The sequence below is a fragment of the Vipera berus genome, assembly GCF_964194415.1.
Source record: "Vipera berus genome assembly, chromosome: 1".
Lineage (NCBI taxonomy): Eukaryota > Metazoa > Chordata > Lepidosauria > Squamata > Viperidae > Vipera > Vipera berus.
Genome location: NC_138202.1, coordinates 26,931,764 through 26,952,683, shown reverse-complemented (window position 1 = coordinate 26,952,683; position 20,920 = coordinate 26,931,764). Strand labels below are relative to the sequence as shown.

The following is a 20,920-nucleotide window of genomic DNA, read 5'->3' as shown; positions in this document are numbered from 1 at the left end:
AGAGAAAAGAAACAGGAACTACTGACAGTCCATTCTGCTGTTACAAAAGAAACTAGACTCTCAGCCAAGGGTCAAACAGTGAGAGATCAAGTGGTGCACATGTATGTGTGAGCCATTCAAGTGCTTTAGCATAATAAGCAAATGAAGTTGGAAGGCTCCGGTCACTTTTGAAGTGACAATTGAGTTTTTTAATAGCAGCTGTATTCCCAATGCAATACTGCATGTAATTTTCATAAAAGAACTAAAGTGGGTAAGGGAGGGAAAAGCAGAAAAATGAATGTCACCTGGGAGCCAGCTTCCTACAATTTTAATAACAAAAAATGTTTCCTAATGATGGCATAATTGCTGTGGATATAATCTGGAATATTTGCAGTTAGTTCCAGAATTGCTTGAGCCTCTCAAAATACAGCCCATATACTATTGCTTTGGTGCCTTAATTCAGTTAAACATAAATATTCAGTCCTGATTTAAAGGATGAGCAAGCATGCAAACAAGTGGAAAAAATTGAAAAATTGTTGTATCAAGAAATATGCAAGGTGAAATAATATTGTAATAAAATTTAGGGGGGCAGCATAAAACAATTTAATTGTTATCAGACTGTGATAAAGATTTTTTTCAAACTAGTTTGGGTAATAAATTTTTCCATGGCACCCATTTAAGATTTCCCTCTTCCATCTTTTAAAAATCTTTGTATTAGACTCTCCAAATGAAAGTTGATGATTATTATAGTTTTCATCTGCTTTGAAACTTATTCTGATTATATTAAATATATATGCATATATAAAAATTTTAGTTTTAAAGCGAATCATTCCATATTCCAAATGCAATGGCAGCGTATAAAATCATTTTTGCTCCTTAGAATCAGTAATATTAAACTCAGAACTATTTAGGCCACGAAATGGAGATTGATGTGATATTATGGTTGAAGATTTTTACTTATTTTGTCTTTTTTTCTTTCACTTTTATCAATCCAGGAGAGTCAGCAACATGCAGAGGCTGTTGAAGCAGAGACGAGAAATGTATTGCAGAAGCTATTTCCTATAGTCTCTCTTCCTTCCACTTTGGTAAGATTACCATTTGTTTGCTAACATGTCCTTAGTTCTCTTGTTAATTAAGCAGCTTTGGCTGGTTCACTTCTACCACCTGGCAAAATTGTGTCTTCAAAGATTAGTAAGTTCTAACTTGCTATTGGAGTCATTCAAGACTCCAATTAACTGGCAGTTGCTAGCTGATCTGTCCTTTCTAGATAGCTGTGCTACTTATTTATTTCCAAATTCTTGTAATGTATTTTTTCATATTCAAGAATCACAGTGAGTGGATGCGTGGATTTGAAAAAGCAATAAGAGAACATACAAAAGAAACTTCTCGATCAGATGACATTAAGGTTAGTGCAGACTGGGTATGAATTTAGTTTTAACTAAATAATGTAAGAGGTATTTTTTAATGTAAGGGGTATTTTTATTCTGGGGAGCAGGGAGGAAACTGATGTCCTCTGAGAATTAACTGGTGATATCTGGAGATTTGACTGACAATAGGTAATGCCAAGGTTAATCTTACAATTAGTCCCACAAGTGTTTTCCCCAAAGTTTTTTTAATGTTTTGAATGATTACTTTTCTGCAGAGCTTAATTACAGAATTGATTGTCCTCTGCAAAATCCTGAGCTTTCAGATTTGACTGAACAAAACATGAAAAGCAGACAGACCCTTTTCTGTAGAACAACAGAAGCATGCACTTTTTCCTTAGCCCAGATCTCCACTTTTGCATATCTTCTTGTTGTTATTGTTGCAGTGCATATAGAACTTTGCTACTGAAATTTAGCAACATAACCACATTTTGTTGATCCAATCTAGGTGCTTGAGAAATATGATAAAAGCATGGGTTGCCACAAATATGCTCTTTCCCCAGACCTTTGGCAAGAATGATTGACAATCCTTTTCTTCTTTGTCTTTGTTCCCATCTGGGTTTGTTTTCTCTGCCAGTTTTTTTTCTTTTGTTTTGTGTTCAAGTTTTTCACTGGCATTATAATTTCAATGGTAGGTTTGAGTTGGTTGAGGAAATAAATAATTGTCCTCCTTAGTTTGTTGTCATTCCATAAACTTACGTTGAATTCATATTCTGTTATTATCTGTGCCACCTGTCCGGATTCCTAAAGGAACAAATGTGAAATAAATAAATAAAAAGCAACATCTTGTTTTCAAAGGTGTATGTGGGGGGGATGCAGCACAAGACTCAGCACAAGAAGCATTTCGTAGATGAAAAATAATAGGCAAACACAGCTAATTTATTGCGGGATGCTAGAATGTTGTCAGAGGGAATACAATATAAAATCAAAAAGAGCTGATGGCAGAGGGACATGGTTGCCAATGGTTTTCTTATTTACCATTATTAGAAAGATTTAAAGTATGTAATTTGCTTATGAACATTGTAAGGTTGAGTTTGAAATAGAATTGTGTACAATTGATGAACATGTAATTGCTAAAATAGATGTGAATTGCTTGAAGAAATAAATAACTCCTCTTAGTTTGTGGTCACTCCCTAAACATATATTGAATTCATATTCTATTATTATCCCGGCTACCTGTCCAGATTGTTCAGCTGTGCAGAATCAGAGCTAATGGAACAAAATGCAGTCATACAGCATTTCACTGGAATAAAGAGAATTCTCTGCCTCGCATGCTGTACATTATATCCATGGAATCTTTTTTTATCATTATAGGTTATGGAACAGAAGTTGAAAGAGGCAGATGAACTACATGTCATGTTGCAGCAAGAATGTGAGAAGTACAAAGTTGTCCTTGCAGAGACGGTAGGAAGGAACTTTATAAAATCTGGCTGTATCTGGTAATTCTTTTGCCTCAATTTCTTGTGGGCATCAACATAACTGAAATTTTGTATTACTAGGAGGGAATCTTGCAAAGGCTACAGCGCAGTGTTGAAGAAGAAGAAAGCAAATGGAAAATAAAAATTGAAGAATCACAGAAGGAACTACAACAGGTATTTTTGTTAAAAAAATCAAGAATTCATGCTGCAATACTTGGGAGCTGGTTAGAGCTTTTATTCAGATTTCAGATGTTAACTGAAAATATTCTTACAGTGTTTAATTATTAGTCTAGAAAAAATACAGCTTGCCTCTCAGTATAATAATTCTTAATGTAGGTGATAAAATGAAAGATATAAATAAAAGCTATCTGAAAGAGTCATTAGGTACATGTAAATCCAAATTGATATATAAAACTGATTATCTGAATAAATGGAACAATTGATTAATTTATGGATCTATACAAATGTTTACCCTTCCATTAATTCAAACAGATTTTTCTATAGCTGCTACCAACTAAAAAAGTAGAGCTGATTTTTGCCCTAAGAATTCCATAGCTAAACTAATGTAGGAAGAGAATGTTCAACCGCTCTTATTGCCACAAAATAGGTCTGAACGTGCACACGTACCCATACTGAATTAGATTCACTCTTTCCTCCCTCTGCCTGTGCTCTAGACATTACATCTGCTGCTTTATCTTTCAGAAGACCTCCACAAATGGGAGGGGGCACTTGGGGTAGCTGATAGAAGCCACTCAGAAGTAATTTCATGAAGGGCCTAGCTGATCTTCTGTTGCCAGCAGTGGACAATGTGTTCCTTAATGAGCTCACCTGTCAGATTGTCAGAAAACTAAATATATAGATACATTATAGTTTATTCACCTAGGAATACGATATGTGTCTGGATATATTATTCCTTCTCTCTCCTACCTGATCTTTTGAAAACAAATTAGAAATTTTCCTAGATTTCTCCTCCCCCCCCCCCCCGTGTATACATTAGGAAATTCATTCAGGTCTTCCCATTAAGCTAGAATATCAAACCAGGACCTTTTGAGCCACAGTCTTTAAACATGGCTATTTAATGAAAAATTAGCTATGTTTAGAATTAGTATGAATAAATTCTTCAGTTTTTACATTCAATAAAGTGCAGACAGTAATTTAAAGATATAAATTATTTGAATAAAGCTATAAAATTGGATAGAGTTGGATATCATATATTGTGTGTGTGTGTGTGTGTGTGTGTGTTGTGTGTGTGTAGAGAGAAGGAGGAAGGGAGGCAGAAGGCCAGGTTGAACTTGAAATAAAATATATGATTTGTGGCTGCCTATTCTTTCGTAGCTTAAAAAGGAACGAGAACATTTGGAACATGAATTGGAAAAAGCAGAAATAGAGCGATCAACGTATGTTTCAGAAGTCCGAGAGGTAATGTACCTAATTGAACTATTGAAGCCAGATTTGCTTTCTGTCACATGTACGCATTTACCTGGAAGCATAAATATTTAGTTGGCCCAAAGATGAAAAACCTACTCATCTGACGATCTGGAACATTTTTATGCTTTCAAATTCATTTATTACTTGGAAATAAATTATATTAATGGCTGAATAGAAGGTCATTTGGGAACATATGGTAATGCATCCTAAAGCCTCTGAAAACTTCATTTCAGCTTAAAGATCTGTTGACTGAATTGCAGAGAAAACTTGATGACTCATATTCTGAAGCAGTAAGGCAGAACGAAGAGTTAACATTGGTAAGAGGCCTGTCCTCCACTGAATATATCTGTTCAAAAGTGGAGAAACATTTCCAAATCCTCTCTGTCTGCTAACCGTTTTGGCTTAGCCTTTGTCCACTTCAGCCACTTTTATAGCCTTTCTCTGCCTCTTAATAACATGACTAGTGCTTAGTATACCTTTTCATCTGCCTGCCTCTCCCTTGCCTAAAGGATTCATATTTCTATACTTTGTGAATTTGGAACATGTTGTTCACAGAACACAGAGGAACTGGGCTTGAGTGTTTTGTAGGATTATTTGGAGGAAAATCTTTGGTTTTGTTTAAATTGTGCACTTCCTTTCCTGAAAGGAATTTCAGTTGCTGAAAAGAAAAACTGAACAATCCCAGTCTGTATACAACAAATACATTGGAATAGGCAAATGACACCTCAAGTATTTTATCCAGTTCTCAGCACTGAATTCACAGAAGGGCAATGAAGATGATCACAGGACTGGAAATTACGTCTTCGAAGACAGTTAGAAGAATTGGATATAAATACAAAAAAAGGGATATACAGTGTATTGTCTGTAATTTCAGAATATAAGAATTGAAATAATGCAGTTACAGAGAAATAAATTTCAGTGATAGGAAAAGCCGCCTAACTGGGTGGGACCAGTTTGATGTCAAAATTAAATACCCACAAGGAAGTAGCCATTCTTTATTGAGTTCAGGCCCAAGAACCGCTGACTGAAAAATCTACAATCAGCCCTATGATTCTATGAGATAACATGGTTTATCAGCTTAAGGAAGGGGAGTTCTTTTATTTCCTTAAAAGCTGACTGAATATGGAGCTTGAGACCCACAGGACCTACTCAGTGGGGAAGAGAACATACCTGTTTATCAGTCATCTAAAGGGAGAAGACTCCCAGCTAAGACTTGAGTGTCTTGTGATCAAGGAAGCCGCTTCCATTTGTTGAAGAAAAACCAAGCCTGAGCATAGAGAGATCAAAAGAAGCAAGCAAATGAAAGGTCTCTAATGTACATTAAACTAATGTAATTAACAAGTGAAAAAGGCCATCTCTTTCTTTGTTGGACCACATGAATTTGTCATATTTGGGAGCAGTTGGGGAATGACAGATACAAATTATATTATCAATCTTTGCTAAAAGATTGACTTACATAATTTGTAAATTAAGAACAGGTTTTTGAGCCAGTTCAGGAGAATTTATATTTTAGTATCACTTTTAGTGGGGAACTGGCTCCACCAAAAAAATTCTGGAGATTATTTTCATCTCTGTTTCTACATATAGGAATCTATATTGATTCAGATCCTGGAAACACGCAGAAAACGTCTAAATACTGTCTTGGGGAAGGATTCCTTATGTTTTTTAAAAATGATCTGCAGACAACAAAACAATGTTATACCCATAAAAGTACTTCCTCTGATCAAGAATAATAATCTGCAACTTTAAATCTCAAGCCAATAAAATACAGGTAGTCCTCTACTTACAACCTCAACTGAGCCCAAAATTTCTGTTGCTAAGGAAGACATTTAAGTGAATTTTGCCCTATTTTAAGACCTTTCTTGCTTGTTAAGTGAATCACTGCCAGTTGTTAAGTTAGTAACATGGTTGTTAGGTGATTCTGGCTTTGCTTGTCAGAAGGTGGCAAAAGGTGATCACATGACCCCGGGACACTGCATGAATACGAACTGGTTGGCAAGCACCCAAATTTTGATCTCATGACCATGGGGATGCTGCAACAGTTGTGTTGTAAACAGTGATAAGTCACTTTTTTCTGTGCTGTTGTAACTTTGGTCACTAAATGAACTGTTGTAAGTTGAGGACTATCTGTAAAGCATACTTGTAAAAAATCTATTTAATGCTGGCATTAAATACCGATTTTAACTTCTTTTAGGCTTATCTTTTCTTCTTAACTCCTTTGCAGATGGAACTTCCTATCACTCAATGTACTTTGTAGCAATTAGTCTTCAGTGTGGTTATGTTCTTATATGTATATTACTTTACCAGAAACTGCCCCATGCTCCTCTTAAGCACTCTCACCTGACCATGACTTACCTCTTACAGCTCAAAACCCAGCTGAATGACACATTATCTAAACTCCAGTCTGATCAGAGTGAAAGACACAAATTAGCTGCTGATTTGCTAAAGGTAAGGAATGACGGCCCGATTCTGGATGATGATAGTTCATTTCTTTCTAAAGCACTTATCTATAGTTTGGGGGTATTGATAGATTCAGGTTCGTCATGAAAATACCCATTAAGGTTGCTGTGCCATTTCTAGCTTCTCCCAGAAAAGTCATGGTGATCCATACCTCAATGACTTTTGTGTTAGTTTATAGCAATGCATTTTATGTGAAGTTGTCATTATGAAGGTTATTTGAAATATTAGTTCCCAAATGCTACTTAAATTAACCAGAGAGCATCTCCTCATACTTAGATGATCTCCTAGATCCTGCAAAAGGTCCTTCTTAGTGGAGTGTTCCCTTTGAAATATTTTTCCTCAGGAAAGTTTGGTGACAACTTTTATTATCGATTTAATCAATAATTAATGAAAGTTCCTGCCCCTGAACACAAAACAAAAATTAACTAGGGCTATAAACAGTAAAAGAACATCAAAAAGTCACAGCAGCTGCCGACCTTGATGTTTTTTTTTTTATTTTTTACAGCCCTGGTTATTTTTTATTTGTTTTGCAATCCTGCAACACTTGTGTTTCTAAACAACAGAAATCCTTTCAGTGTAATTTTCTTCTCAACTCTTTTTCCCCCTCACTGAAATCTCTAATTCAGTCATTGGGAGTTTGGAGAAATGTGTAATACAGGAACATTTCTTGTCATATTTTCATTGATTATGCTTGAGATCTAGAATGAAGAATAATGATTTATCTGATCACTTCAAATACTGAATTGTATTCCAGTCCGTCCTCCCCCACGTATGGGTCCAGGGCTGTTGTCCCCTTTACCTCCTCTTTAAAAAGGCACTGACTATGATTAGATGTTTTAAAGCAATAACTCTTCTAATTTTCTGCTTTTTTTTTTAAAGGCCCAGGAATTACTGGTGATCCTAGAAAGGGAAATAGGAAAAACTAGTATGGGCCCCGAAGTGATACAGAATAGTGATGTCTGCTCACAGATGGTGAGTATTTTCCTAGCTGTATAAATAATATGGCTTAGGAAGTGCAGATAAAAGCAGACATCCTAGAGGCTGATTTATCTTGTGCATTTTGCTCTGTATCATTTGATGTCATTGTACGTAATAAAATTGCTACATCCCATTTTCGCATATTTGCATTTGTTTGGCCTAAGGGTCCACTACAATCTGTATAAAAAAAACTGCTGTTTGGGTTGTCTAAGCCATTGGAAATTTGCTTTAGAAGTTTATAGGTGCTGTATATTTTTATTTACTTATTTAGTTCAGTTTAGGCACCACCTGACTCCAAATCCAACTGTAACTGTCTTATGGTCTTGCAGCTTCTTTGGTACATGTCTTTATGGGGCTGGCCAGTAGCTATAGACGAGTGTTTTTCAAACTTGGCAATTTTAAGATGTGTAGACTTCAACTTCCAGAATTCCCCAGCCTACATGCTGGGTGGGCAATTCAAATTTTGCTAAATTGCTTAGTTTAAAAAAACCCTGCAAAAGACTATTATCTCCTGCCACCAGATGGCAGACTAGTAACATCCTGGCAAGTACTATTAAGCACATTTGGAAATCTTAAGAGATAGCTGGAAAAAAATTGCTCTGATGTTTATATTATATTATCTAGTTCTTATCGTATATATCTGGGTTGTTGTGGTTTAGGGCACCACTAAATGAAGCCTCATCCTTCCGAGGTAGGTAAAATGAGGACCCAGATTGTTGGGGGCAATAAGCTGACTTTGTAATAATGCCGCTTGGAGTGTGTGTGAAAGCCCTAATAAGCAGGCATATACATAGAATGAAGGCTACTGCTAAGCTTGTAAGCCGCCCTGAGTCTTCGGAGAAGGGCGGGATATAAATGTAATAAAAATAAAATAAAAAATAAAAGGTAGATCTGATCTAGTATAGTTCTCCATGACATTACATTTTCTAATTGGAGAATATTTTTTTATTTTAAAAAAATTTTATTTTAAATTTTATTTTAAAAAAATTTTATTTTAAAATTTTAAAAAAATTTATTTTAAAAAAATTAAAGAGTTTCTGAAGTGAATATCCAAAATGTGTTAATTGCTTGTCCTGGAGGAAAAGGAACCCTTTGGCCAAGATGTGAAACTTGTATAGAACAGCTGAATGAATGTTGAATGAATGAAGGTTCTTGGGGATGAAGAGGCTCTATTTAAGGGGTGAGACAGATTTGAGGCTTCAGCTAGGTAAGGGGTAGGCAACCTCGGCTCTTTTATGACTCATGGACTTCAACTCCATGAGGAGCCTTGGTGGAGCAGTGGGCTAATGCCTCCTTAAGTAACACCAGCTGCCTGCAATTAGTGCAGGTTCGCATCCCACCAGGCTCAAGGTTGACTCAGCCTTCCATCCTTCCGAGGTAGGTAAAATGAGGACCCAGATTGTTGGGGGCAATTAAGCTGACTTTGTAATAATGCCGCTTGGGTGTATGTGTGTGTGAAAGCCCTAATAAGCAGGCATATACACAGAATGAAGGCTACTGCTAAGCTTGTAAGCCGCCCTGAGTCTTCGGAGAAGGGCGGGATATAAATGGAATTTTTTTTAAAAAAACTCCCAGAATTCCTGAGTCAGCTGTGCTGACTCAGGAATTCTGGGAGTTGAAGTCCATGACTCATAAAAGAGCCGAGGTTGCCTACCCCTGAGCTAGGTATTTAGCTCATATCCTAAAATGAATTGTTCATCTCCTTTGGCCTTCTTTGCTTCACAATTTCTAAATACTTTCTACTTCCGTCTCTTTCAGGCCGGGCCAGATAATGTGAATCTAATTCAAGATATTGTCCATCTCAAGAAGCTACTTGCATCAGTAGGCCAAATGCTCACAAAGGGAAAAGAACAGTATCAGCTACTAGGTAGGAGAATTTGAGTCTGTTTTTCCTAAGATGGACTTTAGCAGGAGGGCAAAAGTAACTGGTGAAGCTTTCAGTTGATCTCTAGACAGCAGTAATCAAATCATAGAAGAAGCTTGCAGCCTCATATGTTGGTTGAAATACCATTGTGGATTATCTCTCCATATAAAGTAGCACATTGAAGAGCCGTGGTGGCGCAATGGTTAGAATGTAGTACTGCAGGCTAACTCATTGCTCACTCCAGGAGCTCGATCCTGAGCGGCAAAAGGTTGACTGCACCATGCAAGGTCGGTAAAATGAGGACCCAGATTGTTGGGCCCAATATGCTGACTCTGTAAACTGCTCAGAGAGGGCTGTAAAACACTATGAAGCAGTTTATACGTCTTAAGTATTATTGCTATTGCTGTTAGGAAGAGTCATTGCAGATCAGCCTTCCCCAACCAACAGCCTACAGAAATAATGAAATGGTCATTTTCAAAGTTCCCAGTAGCATTCCCATGGATTTGCATTTACCCTTTGCAGCTGCGTTTACTGCTCTTGTACAGGGCAAATATAATTTTTTCACAGCTGTAATGATTATTTTTATTCTGGGGTAACAAAAATCTTGTTCACAAATGCAGAAATATGCATGGACAAATATAGAATTTGGATTCTCAATTGCCTGTCCTCTTTACAAAGTTAATTTTCATTAATTCTATTTAGTAGATTCTGAATTTGGGCTTACTTAGTACTTTTTTTTTAGCTTTAAGAAAACTATACATGCTGAATATTGACTTTTTTCCTCCCTAAAAAAACCTCTATTTAAAAAAACCCCTCCTGATTCTTAGTATATACCACAACTGGATCTCCCAAAATATGACATTTTTCTGTTACTTTTAAAAATAATAGTTTGCCATAGTGACTACCTAATCTTTAAGCTTATCTTTTTTTGTTTTTGTTTTTGTTTTGTTTTGCTTCTCTTTTACAGAATGAAATCATGGGGAGATCGTTTAATTTGGGGGTAGCAGAAGGCAATGCATTTTATATTTTGCCAAATTAAAGCCTTATTTATGTGTTCATCCTTTCTACTTCGTCAAACACTGAACAGAGTTTTGTCTTTTCTACTCTTTGTTAGACTACTGATTTAAGCAAGATGATGAAGAAGACGACTCTGCAGACACCTCCAGAGTTTAGTTTTATAATAAATAAATTTAAATAAACCGGTTTGGATAATTAGAGCTTTACATTCCTGGAGCTACAGTAAACGTGTAACCTTTTATCTTTACTATGCTCAGTAAAACTCGTTCACACAGAGACACGCACGCACCCTTGACATAGTGGTAGCAGCAGCAACAATAACGTTTTAATACTGACAGCCTATGCTGTTTAACTTAGATACAGTTTGGGAGTAGCAGCCTTGTAACTTCTACCTGAAGTAAACACTCCTCCTCCCTACTCTCTCTTTTTTGGGTTGCTAATGTAATCAGTTTTTGTAATGGTGTCAGCAAATAAAGGGATGCTTACTACTCTAACTGTACTGTTATGTTCTTGATTTGTCAATCTTCCGTGCTACTATATAAAAACACTCTAACGTGACTGATGGCACAAGAACCTGGTTGGGTCCAAATCACAGGTTTTCCTGTTCCTGTATCAGGTTTCACAGACGGGACAATCACTGGGAACCCGGAAAAAAGACATCATTCCATTTCCTTTTTAGATCCATCTGAATTGGGGCCCTCTCCAGAACTTTTTCGAACCAATTCTGAAAATGCAGTATGTAGAAAAAAGTGTCACGTGATTCTAGCCATTACAACTTGTAAATCATGATTTTAAGGCTAGGCATGTTATGCAAACCCAACCGATTATGGTATTTAATAAATCATAGTAAAAACCCAATTACTATTTGCCTTGAACTTCCCACTAATCATAATAGCTCTGCCTTCTAATATATGTGTGAGAAACATTTTATATGTACTTCATTCGTGCTGTGCCCAATGTTATATGCCATGGTTACCTGCTCTTATTGTGATTGGTGTTTAGCCCCTCAAACTATTGTGTTGCTTTCAATTCCTTCACCATTATGACGTCTTTTCTCCACTTCTACCTTACTATTTCTCAGAAGCAGGGTGCACAGCTAATCATAATATTCAAAGTGTGATAAGTTTCTAAATGTTTCAGGTGGCCTATATGTACCTCTTAAATGTATCATTTCTTGTGATGACAAAGTGGAAAGGATTCTATGCTGTGATGAAATCAAATATTTTCTTAGTGATAGTCTTTACATTTGTTCCTTTCAAGTAAAAGAAAAGTAATTGAGGTACCAATAAAAAACTGAATTAGAAGCATTATTACATACTTGAGTGCACTTGCTTAAGAAACACATTTTTGGAAAAAAAATTAGAATACCTAGCTCCTCCTTCAAATATGCTCCAGCTAATTAAAGAATTCCTGAAATACATACGGTTCTTAAAAACTGATAGGAAAGAATTTTTGTCATTGGTATAAAGAGTAATATCTAAACATTAATAAATTTAGACCCATATATCCAGCAACCATTTAATTGACACTTTGATCCATTTAACTATGCCCTTACTCGCCTACATACAGTATTTCAATCAAACTGAATCAGATCCTCTGAAGTCAATTCTTCCCCCACAAATCAATACATCCAGGAATGAAGCATAGCTGCAACTTAGGGCAGGGCTTTTCAACCATACATGCCACCTGTGGGTACCACCTGTGGTACATTGGCACCTGGCAGGTGGTACGCAACCATCCTAGAAAAGTGGTAGCGAGGGAGGGGAATGAGCTGAACTGGTGGCAGCACCGCACAAGCCTTCGTGAGAGATGGCTGGAGTTGCAGGGCTGTCAGGGCTCAGCAGAAGTTTATGTTTATGTTTATTGGACTTATATACCGCCCTTCTCCCGTAGGACTCAGGGTGGTTCACAAGGTATTTAAAATAACAATACAAATTACAAAAGTTAAGAACAATTAAAATAATTAAATTTAGTCCTTGAATAAAATAAAACCCCTGTTAAACTCCAATTAAAACCCAATTAAAATAAAATTACAATTAAAATTCTCAGTCCTGGCCGGAAAGCTCAAAGAGCCAGGACTTCAGGTCCCGGCGGAATGAACGAAAGTCAGGGGCAGTCCTGAGCTCTACGGGCAGCTGGTTCCAAAGGGCAGGCGCACCCACAGAGAAGGCCCTCCCCCTGGGTGTTACCCGCCGGCAATCTTTTGCCGGTGGCACCCTGAGAAGACCCTCCCTGTGGGAGCGCACAGGATGAAGGGAGCTTGATGCCGGCAGCAGGTGTTCCCTCAAATATCCTGGACCCAAGCCATTTAGGGCTTTATAGGTCATCACCAGCACCTTGAATCTCACCCGGAGGGCAACCGGAAGCCAATGCAGCTCGCGGAGCAGAGGTGTTACATGGGAGTATCGGGAAGCCCCCATCAGCACTTCTTCGGGGCTGTCAGGGCTCAGCGGAAGTGCCAGGATCAGCACCAGGCTCCAGCTGGAGCTTGGCACTGATCCTGCCACTTTTCAGCCCAGAAGAAGCGCCGATCAGCTGGAATGTTGCAGCATCTCCAGGGTCTTGTGATTTACATTCAGATGCTTGGCAACTGATTCATATTTATGACGGTCACAGTGTCCCAGGGTCATGTGAAGTGACCAAAACCTGCTGCAAGCCAGCAAATGGGAAGGAATAAAAACCAAACACCCCCCACCCCACCCCCGTTGCCAATCCTCAACAGAAATGCTTACAACAATGAAAATCTCGGACAGGAGGAAGAGCGCCATCGGGCAGGCAGGCAGGTGTCTTGCTCGTCTGTGGCATGGGGGGCACTTTTTTCAGTGCCATTGTAACTTCAAAAAGTCAGTAAGTGAACTGTTGTAAGTTGAGGAATACCTGTACTTCATCACTTTTTCCCTTTTTTTTGTCACCTGGCTAGGGTGGTGGTACTCGGAGGTTGCCATATCCTGAAAGTGGTACAATGGCTGAAAAGCGCTGACTTTGGGAATGCCCAGATTCACTGATCCTGATTATAATTCTCCCCTATTTATTAGACAAAAGCTCTGAATGAATCTTTGTCATTCGTTAAAAGCAACTTTCCTGACCCTTCTTGATTATTTTGAACTGTTTTAGCAGTGAAATGTAACAGTGTGAGCTGGCACTTCTCAGAAATGTCACTATCCCAGCTCAGCATGATGAAATCAGCAAATACAGGCTAGGAATTAGCTGAAACAATGCACAATGGAGAAGATAACAAGCACTCCTGTCTGCACATATTTACTTAGTTGTTAAAGAGTGCGTAGAGATAAGCTTTCCCTCATGTTGTCTTATAAAAATGGAAATGCTACCTACGTTTTTTCTTGTCCAGTCTCAGTTGATCTTAAATAGTGTATCTGGGAATTAATTAAACCATTGCTGAACTGTTGGAAAACATCGGATGGGCTTCAAAAAGTATATGAGGTAAAGTATATGAGGTATAAAGTATAAAGTATATGAGGTAAAGTCAAGGCTGTAAAACGTCTTCTTGGCTATTCCCCTCATCATCCACTCATTTTTGTGCTTCAGGTATTCAAGAGGAAAGGATTTCCATGAGGGAAAATGGATTGAGTTCAGTTGCCCAAGTAATTGAATATCCTATAGCTGTATGGCAGACTGCAGCAGTTTTTATAAGTGGCACACTGCCTGAAGTGGAGGGAAATTTCCAGCATTTTGTATTTTATACAGCTGTGTAAGTTGTTTTGAAAGGGGCACTTCACAATAATTAACAAAGTACATTTTCTCTAATTGTTAGAGTGGCTGCATCTTCTAGAGCACATTCTCACATTCAGAATTCTGGGAATTGAAGTCCATACTTCTTAAAGCTGCCAAGCTTGAGATACACTGCTCTAAAAGGTTCAGCACAGCTATTGTGAAAGCTTTCCCTGGGTATCACATCTATGTGCACACAAAGCTGCTTTGCCTGTAATGCCAGTAAAATAATTAGCCCACAGCAGGCAGTCTGAAAAGGCCTTTTAAAGCAGCTATGTCAAGTTTTCAAGAGAACACTACTACTTTAATACTTCAAAGAGGGGATTTGTCCACATCTGCATGCTTGGTGTCATGGACTTCTATGACTTCACAGAGTTCAATCTTTATATAAGTTTTGGACAAAAGTGCTCATTTGAGCCGAAGAATGAGTTGGGTCCTGGCACGCAGATGTAGTTATCCTGTCACCATAGCCAAAATGCATTTGAATTCAGAGCAGTCAACTTAGCACCCTTTTCAGGTCCAACAGTGTTCAAAAGCACTGGTAATCTGTCTCAATAGGCCCATCATTAATATGTTGATGGGATAGTAGTTATTAAGCAGGTTTGTAAGAAGTAATTGCAGCAATTTGTATTTCTCTGTTCCGTTTTCTCTGCTCCCTTGAACTGTGAAATTCAAAGAATACCGGGAATACTACCCCTTTTCTCCTCAGGAGGCTTAAAATTAGGATCAGCATACCTATTTCTCCTTTTCCTAAATTCGTATTGCAATTATTATGAAAGACTTGTGTTTTGAAGAATAACTGATGCCTATGAAGTGACTCCAAATATATAATCAATCAAGACTTTGTTTATATCACACAGCAAGAAAGTTTGAATCACACTGGTTATAGGATACCAACCTCCTTATGATCCTGTCAGACTATCTGACCATTTAATTTAATATTGTCTGCTCTTATTGGCAGCTGTCCTTCAAAAGAATTTATTTTCCTCACTGGCTTTTCTAGCTTTAGATGCTGGAAATTGAATCCAAGACTTAGTGTGAAATTTCTGCAATGTATGACTGAGCTATGTCTCACCAAACCTTGCTTGATGGTGATGATATTATTCATTCAGTTGTGTCCACTCTTGGCAATTCTATGGGTCAGATCTCTCCACATCTTCTGATCTTGCTGTACTTCTTTGAGTTGTTCTATGCTGAAGCTGGTATCAGCTTTGATGGTGTCCAGACACTGTGTTTTTGACGACCTTGCTTAACAATTAAACTTAAACTCTTTCACAGGTAAAAATTTGTTCCAATGAGTCCACCATTCTTTGAAAGATTTCCAGCTCCAAAAGCCACAAGATGGTTAGAATCTGGCTCTTCCCAAGTGTTGGGTTAGGATGAGGTTGACTCAAAAGGTTAATGGTGTGGGTGGTTCTGGCATCCTGATGGAAGAATATGATGTGTTTTTATATTGATGTTTTTATTGGTTGCTGTGAGCTGCCTAGGATTACTATGTGAGATAAGCAGCCACAAAAATTCTTTAAATATAGGTAGTCCTTGCTTAATGTCCATTTCTTCAGTGACTGTTCAAAGTTATCATAGCAATGAACACAGGGACTTACAACTAGTCTTTAAAGTTCTGATTATTCAACACCTGCACAGTTGTGAACAAAATTCAGGCCTTCCTGCATTTACAACTGCCAATCACCACCACCACCACTGCTGTCCTCTCATTTTCAGCTGACTTTTGTCATCTTTATCTGCCTCTCCAATGGGCTCACCATCCTGGCCACGCCTGGGGAATATGATGTGGAAACATCCTGCAGACTGGCAAGTTAGAAATACGGCTACTAGCTGGGTTCTTTCATGCACCAGCCAGGTGCATGAAAAGAAGTGCCTTGTTGCAAAAGAAGGCAGCACAATAGAAGGTCCTGGCCAATAATGCAATGTGGTGCAGTGGGTGAGCTGTGAAGGAAGCTGGTGATGGATAGTGGATACCAAAAAGGCAAGAGTTGGGGAGATAGCAATAGTAATAGCCTTTAGCCTTATATACCACTCCATAATGCTTCACAGCACTCTGAGTGGTTTATAAATGTCAGCATATTGCCCCCAACAATTAGGGTCCTTGTTTTACCATCCTCAGGAGGATGGAAGGCTGAATCAACCTTGAGTCTGTCAGGACTGAACTCCTGGCTATGGGCAGAGTTAGCCTGCAATACTGCATTCTAACCACTGTGCCACCATAGCTCCCTCCCCAAGAGATGGGGAGACAGGTGGATGGGGGAAATGGAGTCAGTCCCTTACCTTCTTCCAAAAATGGCTTGGATCTGGGTGAGTCCTCACCTAACAACTGCATGGAATTCACATGGAATGACAGCAACTGAGATTGCCTAGAAGTCATTAATTGTCCACTAATTGGAGCAATTACATGACATTTTGTTTAACAACTGCATTATTTGGCAACAAAGTTGCCAGTCCTAATTAGGGTCATTAAGTGAAGACTACCTATAAACAAACAAACTTGTCTGATCAGCTTATTCTAGGGGTGGTGATATTTTTGGTCCCTTGGCCATTGCGGTATTAGATGGGGGGGGCTAGCATTGTGAATAAGTACATAGATAAATGCTTGTGTACATCCACCTTTATTTGGTTCAAATAAACTGGTGAAAGTGGAAAGACTCATTGCTTTCTTCTTTCATCCACAAATAGTCCTGATAATAGATGTTGTTGCTAAATAGCAGTGGAAATCAATTGCTCTTATTTAATTGGATGCCTCCCAGCAGCTCACCCATTTATTTATTGGTTTGTTTGTTTTTCCATGAATATGGTTGTGCATCTCACAAAACATTTAATGGTATGTGAAAATGGCTTTGGGGGACAGGGGAAAGATATGCTGTCTAAGAAACACTCAGATCAGGGGAGATATAGCCCACAGCTGCATAATGGGCAGAGAAATTGAGTCAGAAAGAAACCACCTTCACTACACAGGCTGCAAACTAGCCCTATAATAAATAAATGAATAAACAAACAAACAAATAAATAAATAATGAGTAAACAGTGAACCACCTAGTTAGCTGCTGCAAGAAGATTACACAAACTGACTACAAACAATTCATGACAAAATAGCATCAATGTGTATTGGAATAATAATAATAATAATAATAATAATAATAATAATAATAACAATAACAATAACAATAACAATAACAATAACAATAATAATAATAATAATAATAATAATAAAGTTGGAAGGGACCTTGGAGGTCATCTAGTCCAACCCCCTGCTCAGGCCGGAAACCTTATACCATTTCAGGCAAATGGCTGTCCAGTCTCTTCTTAAAAACCTCCACGAAATATCTGCACGAAATACTCTTTGCCTGCAAGCAATAACTGGTGGGATTATGAAATAGATAAAGTAATAGAAAATGAAGAAATGAAAGTATTCTGGGACTATAGAATTCAAACAGACAAGCACTTGCAACATAACACCTTAGACCTGGGGTAGGCAACCTTGGCTCTTTTATGACTTGTGGACTTCAACTCCCAGAATTCCTGAACCAGCACAGAATTCTGGGAGTTGAAGTCCACGAGTCATAAAAGAGCCAAGGTTGCCTACCCCTGCCCTAGACATATCAATTGTTGATCAAAAAGAAAAAGGTAAAAAAGTCTGGATAGTGGACACCGCAGTACCTGCAGACAGCAAAAGAGAAGAGAAAGAACTGGAGAAAATCACAAAATACAAAGACCTACAAATAGAACAACTGTGGCAAAAGAAAGCAAAGATAGTACCTGCAGTAACAGGCCTTTGGGTGCAATCCAAAAACATCTGGAGTGCTACTAGAACACCATCAGCATTGACAAAATCCCTGTCACTCAACTACAAAAGGCAGCTTTACTTGAAACAGTTTATATCCTGCAATGATATATTATCATCAAGCAACATCTGCCTATCCCAGATTCTTGGGAAGAGCTAGGGCTAGGGTTACCTTGGGAAGGACTCAATAGCATGCTGGCTGAGGAATTCTGGGAATTAAAGTCCACAAGTCATAAAAGGGCCAAGTTTGAAGACCCCTGCAATAGGTGGATAAAAATGCCAAATCTATTATTATTATCTTTTATTTAAACATGAACCTCAGTCAACTGAACATTCAAATTGACTGGTGCTGATGGTTGACATGGGTTGCTGCTAGCATCCTAGGTATTAACCAGGTACCTGCTTAAAATATAAGATGTTCTGAGTAGTGCAGTTTTTTGTAGCATTGCTGGAGTTATTGCAGAAAGCTGCAATTTCTTGATGTATTTTGCAAAGTTTTTGGACATAGTTCCCAGTGCCCCGATGACAATGGGTATCACCGTTACATGTTTCATCCATAATTGCACAGTTCTGATGGCCAGGTTGCGATATTTTGTAATTTTTTCCAGTTCTTCATTTTTATTGTTATCATTATTATCATTATTATCATTATTAGTGTAAACACACATAAAGGGTGACCAACTTTAATTAAACTTAGATGCTGCCCAACTCTCAACAGTTCTGGGTGGCTCACAATGATGAAGCAAATAAAATTAGACAGTAAACATAAAAGATAACAAGTACAGTGGCATTGTCTCATTCTTTCTTGCCAAAGTCCTGGGTGAAATGCCAGGTCTTCACCGTTTGTCTATACAATGGCAGAGAGGGATCCATTTTGGTTGTTTTTGTTTTGAACTATATTTATTATTTTGTATGTATACATAAATCTGCTAGCCATCCTGAACCTATAAGCTTGATTGTATCATTCATTCCAGTATTATGCAGCAGGAGTCAGCAGTCTCTTACAGATGCCTTGTTACCCGAAGGACTCCAAGTGTTAAGTCAAAGGTATAATTATTTCATTAAAAATCAATTTCACAACAGCAGGTAATTGAATAAGACCTGAATGTTGCAAGATCTTCAGGATTATATATACAAACATTAATAGGTATCAATTTTACAATGGCACAAAGCTGCCCAAAGGATTACCACCCATGGGGTAGAGGGCAGGGGACAGATGGTGTCTCACCTATAACCCTGACATCTCTGATTTGAAAGAGTAAATGCTGGAGTTTGGTGTGCAACCTTTGCACATTGCCCCATTGTCCTTTGTTAATTTGATTTCATTAATTTATGACAACAGTATCAATAACCTGTGATTATTCCCAGCTCTTTCAGAAAGAACGCTTTGTCATCTTGCTGTTGCTGTCCTCCACGGTGTGGGACAAATTAAGTATTAATTAATTTTTTATGATGGTGACAAAGTGAATCTTTTGTCCAACTGAAAAGGAGCTTTTTCACAACAATACGGAGCTAATAAATATATGGGTGCTTGGAATGTGGTCAGTTTTTCCCCTTTTCACTGTTACATTCAAAGCCACTTGATCAATAACAGAGCTGGCTATCTGGAGCTTCCACATCTATCATTCAGATGGGTACATTATTTACACCAATCCCCAAGTGTAAACAAAAGAACGGGCAATCCAGCCACCTCAGCTGTGCCGCATCTGCTATTAATTTTCTCAGATTGCTCCACCTCAGAAAGGCAGAAGAACATGGCTTGATTGATCTCCCTCTTCCAGAGAAGAAGAGAAGCATTCTTGCCTTTGTTCTGGCATACATGTGCCCAGCTGGGGGAGGCCATTGATACTGCAACCATGACTTACACATTGCAATTATTCCTTAATTTGCTGGTGAATGACCAAAAGAAGTTATTTCACTGACTCCTTAACTGAAGAGAAATTAACATTGCATTTTACACTATACCAGTAGTAATAAGAAAGCATACCTGCCCTTGATTGTTCATTATACGAGGCTTGGAATAGCAGCAAATTTTGCAGGGTTAGAGACCAGGAGGCCTTTCAAGGCACTAACTACCCCCATAGCTGCAAACTCCTATGTGAGCCCCAAGCAACTTGGCAGAGCCAGGTCTTTAGACATTTCCCAAAAACCAAGAGGCTGGGGACAAAATGCATTTAACAACTATCTTGCTTAGCAACAGAAATTTTGGGCTCAGTCGTAAGTTGAGGACTAGCTCTACGCTTTCTGCCTGACCAAGTGGGATGAACTGATGTAATGGAGCAGAGTCAGTACAACAGGTAACTTGGCCTCATGCCATATACTTATTTGCTGAGTTCTTGCAAGGAAAGTGTGCTAACTATGAATGTACTGTATATCTGTGTAGTAGACTTTGGCTTTTGAAGTCAAACAGAGTAGGTGTTAAGAGCATCTTGCATTTTGGTTTGGTGATTTCTAATTAGGTTCACTTACTGTACTAAGCCACAGGTGGCTTAAACATGGTTTCCTAAAAAACTGACTTCAGATATGTTACACTGTAAACCATAGTTTCAACTTTTGATTCATCAAGTTGGAATTAAGATTGCCGGGAGAAATATCAACAACCTAAGATATGCTGATGATACCACTCTAATGGTAGAAAGTGAAAAGGAACTAAAGAGCCTCTTGTTGCGGGTGAAGAAGGAGAGTACAAAAGTTGGCTTGAAACTTAACATTACGAAAACCAAGATCATGGCATCCGGCCCTCTCAATTCCTGGCAAATAGATGGGGAAGAAATGGAGGTAGTGATAGATTTTATTTTCCTGGGCTCCAAGATCACTGCAGACGGGG

General features: G+C 38.3%; 1 protein-coding gene across 5 annotated transcripts in view; it reads left to right on the top strand.

Annotated features, from left to right (window-relative positions):
• Window positions 1–11,062, top strand: part of KTN1 (kinectin 1) — a 94,999-nt gene extending 83,937 nt beyond the window's left edge. For 3 of the 5 annotated variants that reach the window (XM_081316966.1, XM_081316968.1, XM_081316964.1), the window contains 10 exons: window positions 975–1,064; window positions 1,304–1,384; window positions 2,718–2,807; window positions 2,903–2,995; window positions 4,157–4,240; window positions 4,483–4,566; window positions 6,614–6,697; window positions 7,589–7,681; window positions 9,446–9,554; window positions 10,666–11,062. In XM_081316966.1, coding sequence (XP_081173092.1) covers window positions 975–1,064; window positions 1,304–1,384; window positions 2,718–2,807; window positions 2,903–2,995; window positions 4,157–4,240; window positions 4,483–4,566; window positions 6,614–6,697; window positions 7,589–7,681; window positions 9,446–9,554; window positions 10,666–10,673 — 816 coding nt within the window. In that variant the 3' untranslated portion in view covers window positions 10,674–11,062. Of the gene's footprint in view, window positions 1–974; window positions 1,065–1,303; window positions 1,385–2,717; window positions 2,808–2,902; window positions 2,996–4,156; window positions 4,241–4,482; window positions 4,567–6,613; window positions 6,698–7,588; window positions 7,682–9,445; window positions 9,555–10,518 lie in introns of all 5 variants that reach the window. The other 2 variants (XM_081316965.1, XM_081316967.1) reach the window with 2 other exon arrangements.
• The last annotated feature ends 9,858 nt before the right edge of the window (window positions 11,063–20,920 follow it).